Below are 13,017 nucleotides of genomic sequence, written 5' to 3' on the forward strand. Positions count from 1 at the left end.
CTGGGGTATCAGCCCCCAAGGCTCTTGCTGTGACCCTCTCTCATGACCGCACCCCTCCTGCTGCTGCCCACTCTGACCCACATCACCCCTCCAGGGACAGAGTCTGCATCTCCTCACTCTCCTCAGAGACTCTGCTTCTCCTCTGTGGCTGGCTCTGCCTGAGGAGCCGTCCTTGAGGGGCTAATCCAAGTGTAACAGAGCCTTTTCTTCTCTCCATACTTCTGAGTATGAAGAAGGTGATATTGATTTTCTCCAAGGCCCCAATGTAGCTGCACATCCCGAAACTCCTTTAACTTCTGCTACTCTCATGTTACAAAAGAAAAAAAGAAGTCTTCTTCCTTCAATGATCACATCTCCATAGTGCAGCCCAGCCCTGTTGGCTACCAAATCCTCATCTTTCCTCTACCTCTTGTCTCTCTCTCATAAACTCTTCCACCCGTGTCTTTATTCCTTCACTCTCTGATGATGCCTGTCCTTGGCATGTAAGTATGGGAAAATCTTTTCCATCTTTGAAAACAGAAGAGACAAAACCAGTCTGCTCTTTACTGTAAGGCTCTCCTCTCCCATTTCTACTCCTCCATCCAGTAAGGGAAGTTAAATTCTTTGTCAGTTTTACTTCCTACCTCTAATTTGCAGATGATCCCACCCTTTAATCTCTATTGAGCTTCTTAAACTTTTTCCGCAAGTGCCATCATGACCTACTATTTGCTAAAAACAAAAAGATAATTTCAGCCCATTTATTTCTTATTCTGTATGTAACACTGGGATTCACTGACCACATCTAACCATGAAACTCTCTTTTCCCTCAGTAGCAGACCCCACTTCCTCTTGATTTTCTACTCCATCCCTGAATGCTTCTTTTCAATTAATATTAGCAATCCCTATACAGACTTCAAAAGCTAGGTTGCACATTATATGTGTATACAATTTACATTTGTCAATTAAATGAACTAAAAAAAAATAAAAGAAAACAATACTAGTAATCTCCCAGATTACATCCTTGGCTCACTTCTGAATGTTACCAGTTTGACCAGCTGGCTCTTAGGCTACTTCCCAGAGTGGAAACCTACTCACATAAAAATATTCCTCTCCATCAGGAAAATATCCCTGGCTGAGATACTCATGATACTTTGGAACACAGTCAGCACATAGAGTGACCAGGTTCTGCAGAAGAGGAAAAAAACACTACAGTTAATTCAATACAATTAGGAAAGTTTCCTACTCACAGAACTTTTTATATCTGTAATGATATAATATTAAGCAGATTTTTTTAAAAATACAGGTTAAAATAGGGAAGTGTGACCTTGTGAGGTCTCTCCCCAATTCTATGTCTCCACAGTGGTGTCTCTATGACTGTGTACTATAGTACAGTTTTTGAGGTGTGTGACATTTTGCTGAACACTTATGTTCAGACACAGCCATTAAAAAGTCTCATCAAGAAACGAGATTTTTAAGGGTACTTATAAAGGTAATTCCATAGGTAACAATCACTGCACTAACCTAAGTGCTACTCATGTAACAACAAAATTCTAATTCTACCCACTGATCCTACACATCCTTGAAGAAAAAGGGGACAGTAAAACACCAGGCCCTCAATGCCCCTTTTTGTTCCAAAAATCTAGCCAAGTTAGGGGAACAATAAGAACATTCCTGCGACAAAAATTCCAGATATATATTATCTTGAGGTGCCCTGGCTCTCTTTTCCATATGCCGGGGACTAGGGCAAGTTAGTGTTACCTGTTGAAAGTTACTTTCTTACACTTGTTCCTGGACAGTTATTTCTTAGGATGCTGCTTCTTGCAAATGATAGATGGTAGATAGACACGGGTGGGGGGGATAAGCAGCTAAGAGGTTAATTCCCTATGTTGAGCCTAAGTGCTGACTCCTCACATGTTTTCTTTAAGAAGAAATTTACCCAAAGCCAGTCAGAGTTATTTCCAGGGCTAAGGAATGGGTATGCAAATTCACCTCCATAGATAAGAGAAACACAAATTACCCTGATCCAGGTCTGGTTAGAAGGAAATGAGACCTCTACACAGATCAGAGATTCCCAGATACAGGAAAGGAGAATTATTAAGACAAGATTCCACCAACCAAAAGTTCTTTAAAACAAGTTCCAAAGAAAACCTGTCAGCCAGGCCAGGATGACTTCCATTGTTAGCATATCATTCTAATATCATCATCATAGCCTCCCTTTCCCCTCAAGTTTCACTTAAATGCCTGTAGATAAAAGCATGCCCTGTAGAACTTTAGGAATCTAATGTAGTCTCTAAATCAGAGCTGAGGGGTGATACGTGGGTGGGACTTTGTAACAACTTCTCCTCTTACCCCCAAGAAACTGAGCTCAATAAATAAACAAGTAAAATCAAATGGTCAAGAAAACTCATCATCTTTAAGAAGACTTATCATCTTCCTTGGGGGTGCTTTCTTTCTTAGTAAAATGTGTTAAACTTTTACTATGGTTTGTATCTTGCTTGAAATCTCCTCTGGTGAGAACACGGAAACTGAGTACACAAAACAACCCCCAAGTAACAACAGTAAAGGAAAGGAGAAAAGTAAGTTAATGTTGCTAATGTCATTGCTTCACCTATGGAACCTGACTCCCTGCAGTAACTGATGGCAGACCAGAGCACAGTGGAGAGTGAGCTGCTCATCAGGCAGCCACCACTGAACAGTGTGGAGACAGATAAGAGGCATTACTTTCTGGTGAAGTCCCAGCAGCACCGAGTGCAGCAGAGGTACACTGCCACTGGACCTCCCCCACACGTATTTCTCAATAAACTCTATAACTCCTGTCACATCTGTGGGTGTCTTCCTTGCTCTATAAATATTCTATTCCTCTTCCTTAGAACAGCTGGGCAGAAATGAGTACAATTCTCAAGTCCAACAAAACAAAAACGTATCAAAGAAACTGGCCCACAAACAACAAATAGGCTACCTGGGATTGCTCAAAATTAAAAACACTTATTCATAAAAGACTCTATGAACACAGTGAAAAGATAGCCCACAGAACGGAAGAAAATACTTGAAAATCATATATCTGATAAATGATTAATATTCCAGGAATAAGAAAAAAACTAAAATAGCAACAATAAACCCCCAAACAATGCAATTTGAAAATTAGCAAAGGACTTAAACAGACATTTCCCCAAAGATTCAGTGGACATCTATTATTTAAAGAAATAAAAAAATAACATTCCTGTGGGGAGATTTAGAAATTGGAACTCTTGTGAGCTGCTGGAAAAAAAATGTAAAATGGTGCAGCTGCAGTGGAAGATAGCATAGCAATTGTTGAAAAAACTAAAGGAATTACCATTTGATCCAACAAAGCTAGGTACCCACATAAAATACTGGAATCAGGAATTCAAACAAATATTTGTATACCATAGCAGCATTATTCACAGCTTAAATGTGTAAACAACCCTCATTTTGAGAAACAGAAGAATAATAAAGGAAATGCCATGTATATTCAATGCACTCTTATTCAGCCTTAAGATGGAAAGAAATTCCAACATATGCTGCAACTTGGATGATTATTAAGGACATAATGCTAAAGAAAATGAGGCACCAAAGGACTAGTAATGTATCAGTCCATGGGTATGAGGATCCTAGACTGGTCAGATTCAGAGATAGAATTGCCAGGGATTGGGATGGGTGAATCTGGAGGGTTACTTTTTAATGTGTATGGAAATTCCATTTGAGAAGATGAAAAAATGTTCTGGAACTGGATGGTGGTGATAATTTCACGAGGTGAATGCAACTGATACCACTTTACTGTATACTTAAAATAGATGAAAGGTCAAAATTTTGTTGAATACTTATCACTACATGCATACCTTTAAAAATATTAACTCTTCCATTCATTTTGCAGTGTGCTTATTTCACCGCCAATAAAAGAATGACATCCACCCCATACTTATTATAAATTCAAATTCATAATGGCTCTTTATAAGCTTGAACAAAGTTAACAGTATTTAAATTTGCTTACCTATTCTGTATTTCAGTACAGTCATTTTTTAGCGCAAGGAAAGTGCCACCTATTATGAGTCCCAGTATCAATGCAATAATTATCTTTTCCAAAAGAAAAATGAAAATAAAGTTGTAATTATAGGTTAAAAAATTTCCACATCATTTTTTATGATACAATATATGGCTACATAATCATATCCCTCTGTGGAGATAAACACTTTAAATGACTTGGTCAGGGTCTCTGGGAGAATATAAAGCAGTGCATGTTATTAGATTGCTTTCCAAATTAAATTGAAAATGTTTGGAGAACTGACAGAACAACAGAGCAGACTACTGGACAAGCTAAGATTCCTCCCAGTGTTCACCAGGAACTGCCAGTTCAAGCCCTAGCTCTGATACCAGACAGTATAGCAGAGTGATGCAGGCAACTGACAAAGTCACTTGGGGAATAAATTAATATCCAAGTGGATAAGAGTTCAGAATTGGATAAAACTCTCAACTTTTGTTTCAGAGCACATGCATAGTTTCATATTTCAAGAGGTTCAATTGAAAACAGATGACTTGACTCATATTGAAAACAAATTAAAAAAATAAATGAAATTTCAGTGCTGGGCATGTAGGTCAGCAGTAGAATGCTAGCCTAACATGTGCAAGACATTGGGTTTTACCCCAGTGCCAAAGAATGGATAAATAATATGTTAAAAGTGCACAAACATAAATTTTGACGATGGTATTTTGCATGATAAAGACAGTTGTAATTTGGCTCCCACCTATACAAACTCTGGTGAGTTCTGGCCAGCATGGGAAATTGTACTATCATTGTCATCAAAGCACTCAGCCAGTTTTCTCTGGGAACACCCAAGTGCCTCCATTACCATCTCTTCTGCTGCTTCTTCAGCCTCAATCAGTGAGGCCTATGGTCAACGCAGCCACCTGAGCTGACAATTCCTCACCATCCTCACCTACTCAGACTGTGGACAACTCCAAAATCACTTTTGTTTTGAGGATAAAAATTATCTTAGGGATGCTTCAATCAACAAAAAGTTAAGGGTCACATTATCAAGTTTTACTTGACGAATTGACAAATAATGATTTGTGGGTTAAAACAAAATACTCTAACATATATGTTGAAAATTTCAAAGTTAAAAAAAATAATCAATGCTATAATTGTGTCCAGACATGAAGTAATTTGTGAAGAACATTTTAGGCAAGAAGCAAGCCAAAATAGAAAAAAACTAAATCATTATCTGAAAAAAACTGGTTTGTGAAGACCACAATCTGCAAATAATATTATTTAAATAGTTTACTTACAAGATGTCCTTAAACATAAGACTGAAATTTAGGGGAAAATTCATTCTGCTGACATATCTTCACTATACTTCATGTCAGCAGATAAAGCTTTCAAAATAAATGCTGATGGCTCTGCTAATATGCAGCACACACAGGTACATAGCAGTCTATACTTCATAAATGATAACTTATATTCGGTCTTGTTATCCAGAAGCTCTTCATTCATTGTTTCTTTTGTATTCACACTTGATAACTTATACTACCACATCACTAGGATGTCTCCTACAGGCTTAAAGTTCTTTATTTTATGTCAGTTTTCTAATATAATGGCAAATCAGTGAACCCCATGATTATTTCATGTTTTTCAAAGTGTACCTGTGTTATTCTTGCATGAAGAAAAGGAAAGACACAAGGCAAAATAAAACTGCACATTGGAGCAAATGACCGATCTTTGTGCATCTGGCCTCCAGCCTCAGTTTTGAACAGAAGCACTGGGAAAAAATTCTTCTCCAAATATTTTATTCTGTTTTAGACCAATTGTATTTAACTAGAATTTCTTAAGGTATGTTTTGAGAGAAGTTTGTGCAGTCACTAACAAAATAAATACATTGTCAAGTGTTTAATATGCTCATAGAAACAATGACTCTCCAGGAGATTAATGACAAGTTTTCCAAATTGGTGGTTCAGGAAAGGTTTGACATATTAAATGAAATTTTATTCAGATCATCAATTATTTCCAAATAAACCAAATAAAGCCTCTAGTTAGAGATCAATTCTGAGTCATGTAAATAAATAGTAGTTCAAACCAAACTACAACAATAAGTCAAGAGATACAAGATTTATCAGTAGGAAGTCATAAATATTTTAACAACTCTATGATCAAAAACTTAGAGAAATAAAAACCATACAAGACTAAAAACCCTATGCCAAGAGTTAGTGGTTAGGATCCAACTATCTTTTTTGTTTTTTAAGTCCACGAGCTTTTCCTGTGTTTTCTGCCCCCTTTTTAAAAGTTGTGGAAATGAGATAATATATCTTGCACTTGTAATTTATATGAAATTCAAATTCCAGAGTCATGAATACAATTTTATGTTAATTTGCTTATATATGAGCTTCGGCTATTTTCATGCTAAAATGGCAGGGTTGACCACCTGAGACAAAGACCATATGTGGCCCTCAAAGCCTAAAATATTTACATCTGGTCCTTTATTGAAAAGAGTTTGCCTATTCCTACACTAACACTTCAGTGTTCACAAATTTTAACATGAGTTGTTCTGATAAACTCCAGGAGCTTCAAGGTTCTACCCTTCTTCTAGAGATGGCTACTTCTCTGAACACTACTAAATTCCTCTTGTAAGACTAAGTTTGCTGATGAGGCAAGTAGGCTGAACATGCAACCTGGAGACTCTGGGTCTAGTGTTTTCTCCTTAAGGAAGCTGAGACCCCAAATAGGCACAATTCCTGGTATATTCTAAAGAGCCATGTTCTATTCATGCCCTGTCCATAACTACCATATACGTGTCTTGGATGAGACGAAAACCACTTTTAGAGTCAGTAGGAAAAACCTAAGACATAAAACACACTAAAGAATCAACTCATTATATCACCCCACTGTTGAACAATGAGTAACCCAGATTGATGGATCTAAGTTATTAGACATGATTCCAAAAGATATCAGATCTATTCTCAAAGAATAAAGTGTTACCTTTGATTGATAGGACACAAAAATGGCCATGCTCTGGCAGAATGACAAATTAAAAGTTCAGAAACATTTGGAAAAACTGACCGCATGACTGAAATAGGAATGCAGCCTCTCAATACACCTGGAAGGTGACAATACTTAAATATGAAAACTGTGGTTCTTATGTTAAAAAGTCATTTCAGTAGACAGTAGAGCCTAAAACATGTCATCACTGAAAATCAATGAAGAAAATTTTTGTATATGTAAAAACACAATTGTGCTTTATGCACTGCTCCTATATCCCAAATGAAGTAGGGATGACAAATAAATGGAAGGGTGGGTAAAAGACACAGATTATATTGAAGTGGACTATATCAGAACCAAATTGCACCCATGTGAATATTTCACAGTAAGCTTATAAGAATCTCTAAGATTACCTGAAGTATCCAGGGCCACAGATGACCCACCAACTTTCTAAATGAATGCCAGAAAATCCATCTGAACTGATGGCAGAGGGTGGTGACATATGTAATCTCCTTGAAGGATGGGCTCCCGTAATTCTGGCCACCTGAAAGTTTCTCTAATTCAGTTTCTGTTTCTCTGAGGAGAGGGGATTTGGTATAAAACTGAGCCAATTTGTCGATCATTCGCAGTTTTCTCATAAACAGCTGTCCAGCCTCATTGACTTTGGAATAAAAGTAGAAAAAGAAGATAAACCTTATTAAACCAAATAATTGAATCCATTTTTCTGTGACCCAATTCGTGGATAACAAATTTAAAGCTTACATATAAAAAAACTACTACTAGCATTATCATTGCTTTACACATCAGAATAACAGGGAATTAACATGACTTCTTCCTAAATCTTATGGTGACTGTAAATGCACAGACCTTTTCATAAATATGGGAACCCTAAATCCTTAAAACAGATTCATTAACATAAAAAATTTAAGTCTTAATAAAAATATTTGGTCCTTGTTTTCTATTATTTCCAAAACATGAAGTGCCGATTTCTGTCTCTAAAAATATGACAAAAATTATTATATTTATTTTTTAATGGAAACTCCTTTTACAACTGAATGTAGCACAAAAGTGGTCATCATAAATTCAATTAAAAACATCCATAGCACTTATGAATAATAAAGTCTATATGTTAACTGTTATTATAGGAATTCAGAAAGCCATGTTTTAATGAGCCACCACATGGCTGACCTTCAGCCAAATCAACCAGGCAAAAATCTATGAATCTAAGACATTCATATACCTTCATAGACCTTCTTTCTGTTTACTATCACAGGAGGGGAGTCTCCATTGATGACATCCATGAAGAAGTCTGAAGGGTTGTTGTAGAGCTCACAACGGTAACCTATAAAAAAAAAGCAAACAAAGATGATGTTCATGGAAAGTAAAAAGGACCCACTTCCAAAGAGTGAGAGAAGTGAGGCTAGGGTAGACAGAATCTAACATTTTTCTCTGCCATATTTGCTTTCTTCTCACATCACTAATTTTATACTTTCTTATTCATTCACACAATATTTCAACAATGCTTTGTTTCCAAACCGTGTGTGTGTGTGTGTGTGTGTGTGTAAACACACACATATATAATACATACATACATATATCACATATATGGATATGTATGCATATATACATGTATATATGTATACATGAATGTGCGTGTTTTTTTTTTTTCTGGGAGTTCAATCTTGGACTCATAATATATTGGTCCTTTTTGTCAAAATCAATCAATGTTTATCACTTCTTAAATATAGACACAAGAAAAAAATGTGTGGGTTCATTGTGTTTTCTGAGTTCATTAAGTAATGCTGAAATAGCACTATGCATGTCAATAAGATTGCTTCTCCAACTATTAAATTCAGAGGTTCAAATTATCATTTTCGTGTCATGCTTCCATAATTCAGAATAGACAACTGGGCTTTTTAAACACATACATGTTTAATTTTAAATGGCTGAGAATAAATTTTAAAAATTAAGATAGCTAATGAATATTTAAGAACACAATTTGGGGTCATGAAAAAATATCTATAATTTCCAAATGTCTCTAAAATGAAGCAGATTGCATGCACCATTAAAAAGATCACACAACTTAATCTGAAATAGAACTTGGGAGTCCAGAAATGTTTGTCCACACAGGTCAGACTTAGAACAAGCCATTCCAGTGGCTAATAATAACTCACACCCACTCAAGCCAATTTAATGTTATTAGAAAATAAAGTTGCATCTCCATGAGCCCTTATAAAAGTAGAACAAGATCACTATCTGTTACATTGTCTAGAAGAAAATGAATGACACTGGGCCTTTCCAAAAATGTTCAACTGAATAACTGGCTGTGAGTCAAACCAGTTAATTATTGAACTCTCAGGGAAACATTACCATAAGTAGGAAGTAAAATATATACAGGCCCATGAGAAACACTTACACACAAACAAATGCAAACTCAAATAGGAGAGGATAAGGAAAGAGACTTAAACAACAAGCAAGCACTGAAAAATGAAGAAAACTCCTGACACCAAACTGACCAAAAAGGTTAAGTCTATGCAGAGATGAAGCAGCACTCCTGTTGACCCCTCTCTTCTCCCCAAGGAGTCTATGAATGAAGGATCTAGTGCCTGATAAAGTCAAACACACCTGCTGATTCAAAGTATGTCAAAGCCTTCTCTGTGGGACCATGGAACATTAGCTTTCCTAAAGCCAATATGGTGAGGCTGTCAAACAGATTGAAGACGGAATTTTGAAGCTCATGAAAGGAGAAGATAATTGTTCGTCCCTGCTCAGAAATCCTAAATTGGAAGAAGGAAAATAATGAATCATTAGATATCTGAACATTGTACTTCTTGATAAAATGCTTTATTGTTCCATGAGCGCATTTATCCAAAGTTTAATTTGATTTGTCTCTTATGAACTTCTCATCTTGTGTTATATACATGACACTTGGGGAACCTAAGCTAAATGCTTTTATTAAAACCACTAGGGCTTCTTAAAGATGATGCACAACAGTCTAGAATCCATTAGAATGTTCATTGACAATGCAGATTCTCAGACAGTCTTCCCAGATGTTGAATTAGAATCTCTTGGGGTGATTTCAGGGCATCTGTAGTTTTAATAAGCAGTTCAGGCTATTTGTAAGTATACCCAAGTGTAAGAACTAATTATGTAATACATATTAAAACAATGATCATATGACCAGTTCTCATTGATCATTTAAATCTTCTGGCTCTCTGGGTTTGTTCTCATCTTCATGTGCTGATAATGCAGTTGATATTAACAAGTGCTTACTATCTTCTTTCAATTTTCACAATGTTCTTATAACACAGTTCCCCTATTATTACCTTCTTCTATTTCAGATATCATTTAAATAAGATCAAGCAACTGCCCTAGGAGTCAATGTTACTAAAGGGCAATACTGAGATTTGAACTCTGTTTTAATTCCATGGCAGAAACAGTACTAAACTACCATTTCACAGGAGTTATTATTTGTGGTTAAATGGTCAAAATCACTGTTCAAAATTGTTAGTAAAAATATACATATATGTGTACATATAAGTTGTTTTGACACCTTTTATTTACCTTTGTGTCTATTTTCCTTGTTCAGAACCTTTTATACCCAAAGGATTTAAAATCAGTGTTCTAAAGTGAGACAGCCACATCAATGTTTTTATAGCAGTTCAATTCACAATATCTAAGCTCTGGGACCAACTTAGGTGCCCTTCAACAGATGAATGAATAAACAAAATGTCCTATACTATGGACTATTACTCAGCTATAAAAAAGAGTGAAATTATAGCATTTTCTGGTAAATAGATGGAACTGGAGACTATCATGCTAAGTGAAATAAGCAAATCTCCCCCCAAACAAATCCCGAATGTTCTATCTAATATATGGATGCTAACACACAAGAAGGGGAGGTGGGGAGGGAAGAATAGAATTTCATTGGATTAGACAAAAGGGAGTAAAGGAAAAGGAGAGGGGATGAGAATAGGAAAGACAGTAGAATGAAACAGACATAACTTTCCCATGTTCACATATGAATAAACAACCAGTGTAACTCCAAATCATGTACAACCACAAGAATGGGATTCTCAGTTATACTCCATGTATGTATAATATGTCAAAATACACTCTACTTTCATGTTTATCTAAACAGAAAAAAAAATAAAAATTAAAAAAAATGCTTGGTAATTTGAAACTACCTGCTCAGGTTAACAGGGGCAGGGACATGACTAAATGAAAAGCCAGTTGGAAAGGTCAGAGTATATGAATGGTTCTGTCAACTCTGTGCCGCAGTCCAGCTGCAGCAAAATAACTGGGGGGTGATGAGGATCACAAACCACTCCCTCTGGCAAAATGCCAGGCGCCATCTTGACTTGTTTACAGACTCCAACAACTCTGAACTTTAGAGTGATAAGGGTAAGTTGTTTGTGGATAGACCCTTAGTTTAGAAATTTCTACTTCAGCTAATTTGATTCCCATGGAAGAGTATCCTATCTTGAATTCTAGTTGCTAGTGTGTGTAGGAAAAGGACAATCTTGTTATTAAAAATCACTTCAATTTATCCATTCAATTAAATAACTAGCATATGCTATCAGGATGCCTCCAAGAGAATCAGACCATATGATTAATGATTTTAATACAATATATAAAAGAAGTAGCTAAGGTTTTCTTATTCATAAGCAAAACAGGACAATTGTAACATCTTCCCATCTTCCTGAATCTTCTCTCCTAGAGACTTGCTTAAAAGGACATGAGCTTCAGAGGAAGCAAGGTGATGATAGAGAGGGTAGGCTGTGAAGGTGGTGTGTCTGACACCTTAAAATACAAAGCAGAGTGGTTTGCAGAGGTGGTGCACAAAGAGGGTGGCCAGAGTGATTGGAAGACTGATGGCATTAAACAAATGACTTGTCTGAGCAAGTAAGTGAATATATTGAGAAGATGGAGCCAAAATTCTTACTCTCTGAAGTCTTGCATATAATGAAATGGCAAAAATTCAAGATAACATGGAGGTGTTCAATTGAAATTATAAATATTATTATGAACTCATCATGTGCATTTGAATATATAAATATCAATATTTACATGTATCTTTTAATTGGAAAAAAAGATAGATAGATAGATAGATAGATAGATAGATAGACTGGGACTGCAGTTCAGTGAAAAAACAAGCACTTAGCATTTAAGAACCATGGAGTTGGATCTCCAGGAAAAAAATACACACACACACACACACACACACACATATACACACACACACATGTAAAATGTATTTGTAATCAATATATTTCCAAATAAATATGGGAAAACATTTTCATGTTTTATTTATTTATATACATACACATTCATGTGTGTATGCTTCCTAGGTCTGTCTGCTAAGGATCTAGAGGCAATGCTACTCTAAAAGCAGTGAAAGCACTGAGCAACAAGATCTTGATTTCTAAATATCAACTACACCCCAAGGAATCATGGTTCTTGGAAGAAACAGCTCACAGAGAAAATGTACAAGATGAGGCTAGAATATCATAGTAACCATGAAGTAAAGAATTGTTAGAAGATTGACTAAGGCTATGTGAAAAGAAAACAAAACTTGCATTGACATGACTTCCATTGGCCCAATCAGGGTTAATTTGATAATTAAAACAGTCAATAACAGATTATAACCCATTGCACAAAATGAAAAGTGAATAGAAAAAGAGAGAAATCTCTTCATTCCATAGAATACCCATCAGTATAAGTCAGGTAGCTACCACAAGAGCAGGAATTATTGGTGTATACTAACAATGGTGGGGGAAGATTTGATGAGGAAGAGAATACTGGCATAATAGCCAAACTTCTTATCCAACAAAACACTAATAAATTCTTAAGGGCATAAATAGTAATTTCCCAGCAAAGAATCTCAGCAGGCACAAATATGATCAGATGATTGGTCTGTGGTGATTGGTCACCTGTGGTCTGTGCTGTTAACATAATTGCAGCAATCTTCCTTTTCCCCAACCTCACTTTATGAATGCTGTTCTTATTCCCAAGAAATAGAAAGTAGCCCAATATAAAACCTACTGACCTGG

The 13,017-nt window shown here is 36.1% G+C and overlaps 1 protein-coding gene across 1 annotated transcript in view; it reads right to left on the reverse strand.

Moving 5' to 3' along the window:
* Window positions 1–13,017, reverse strand: part of LOC114083011 (broad substrate specificity ATP-binding cassette transporter ABCG2-like) — a 131,795-nt gene that overhangs the window by 43,420 nt on the left and 75,358 nt on the right. Inside the window, 5 exon segments of the mRNA XM_071614014.1 lie at window positions 1,077–1,164; window positions 3,989–4,071; window positions 7,378–7,625; window positions 8,205–8,306; window positions 9,590–9,741. Coding sequence (XP_071470115.1) covers window positions 1,077–1,164; window positions 3,989–4,071; window positions 7,378–7,625; window positions 8,205–8,306; window positions 9,590–9,741 — 673 coding nt within the window.

This window comes from Marmota flaviventris, chromosome 7, assembly GCF_047511675.1.
Source record: "Marmota flaviventris isolate mMarFla1 chromosome 7, mMarFla1.hap1, whole genome shotgun sequence".
NCBI lineage: Eukaryota > Metazoa > Chordata > Mammalia > Rodentia > Sciuridae > Marmota > Marmota flaviventris.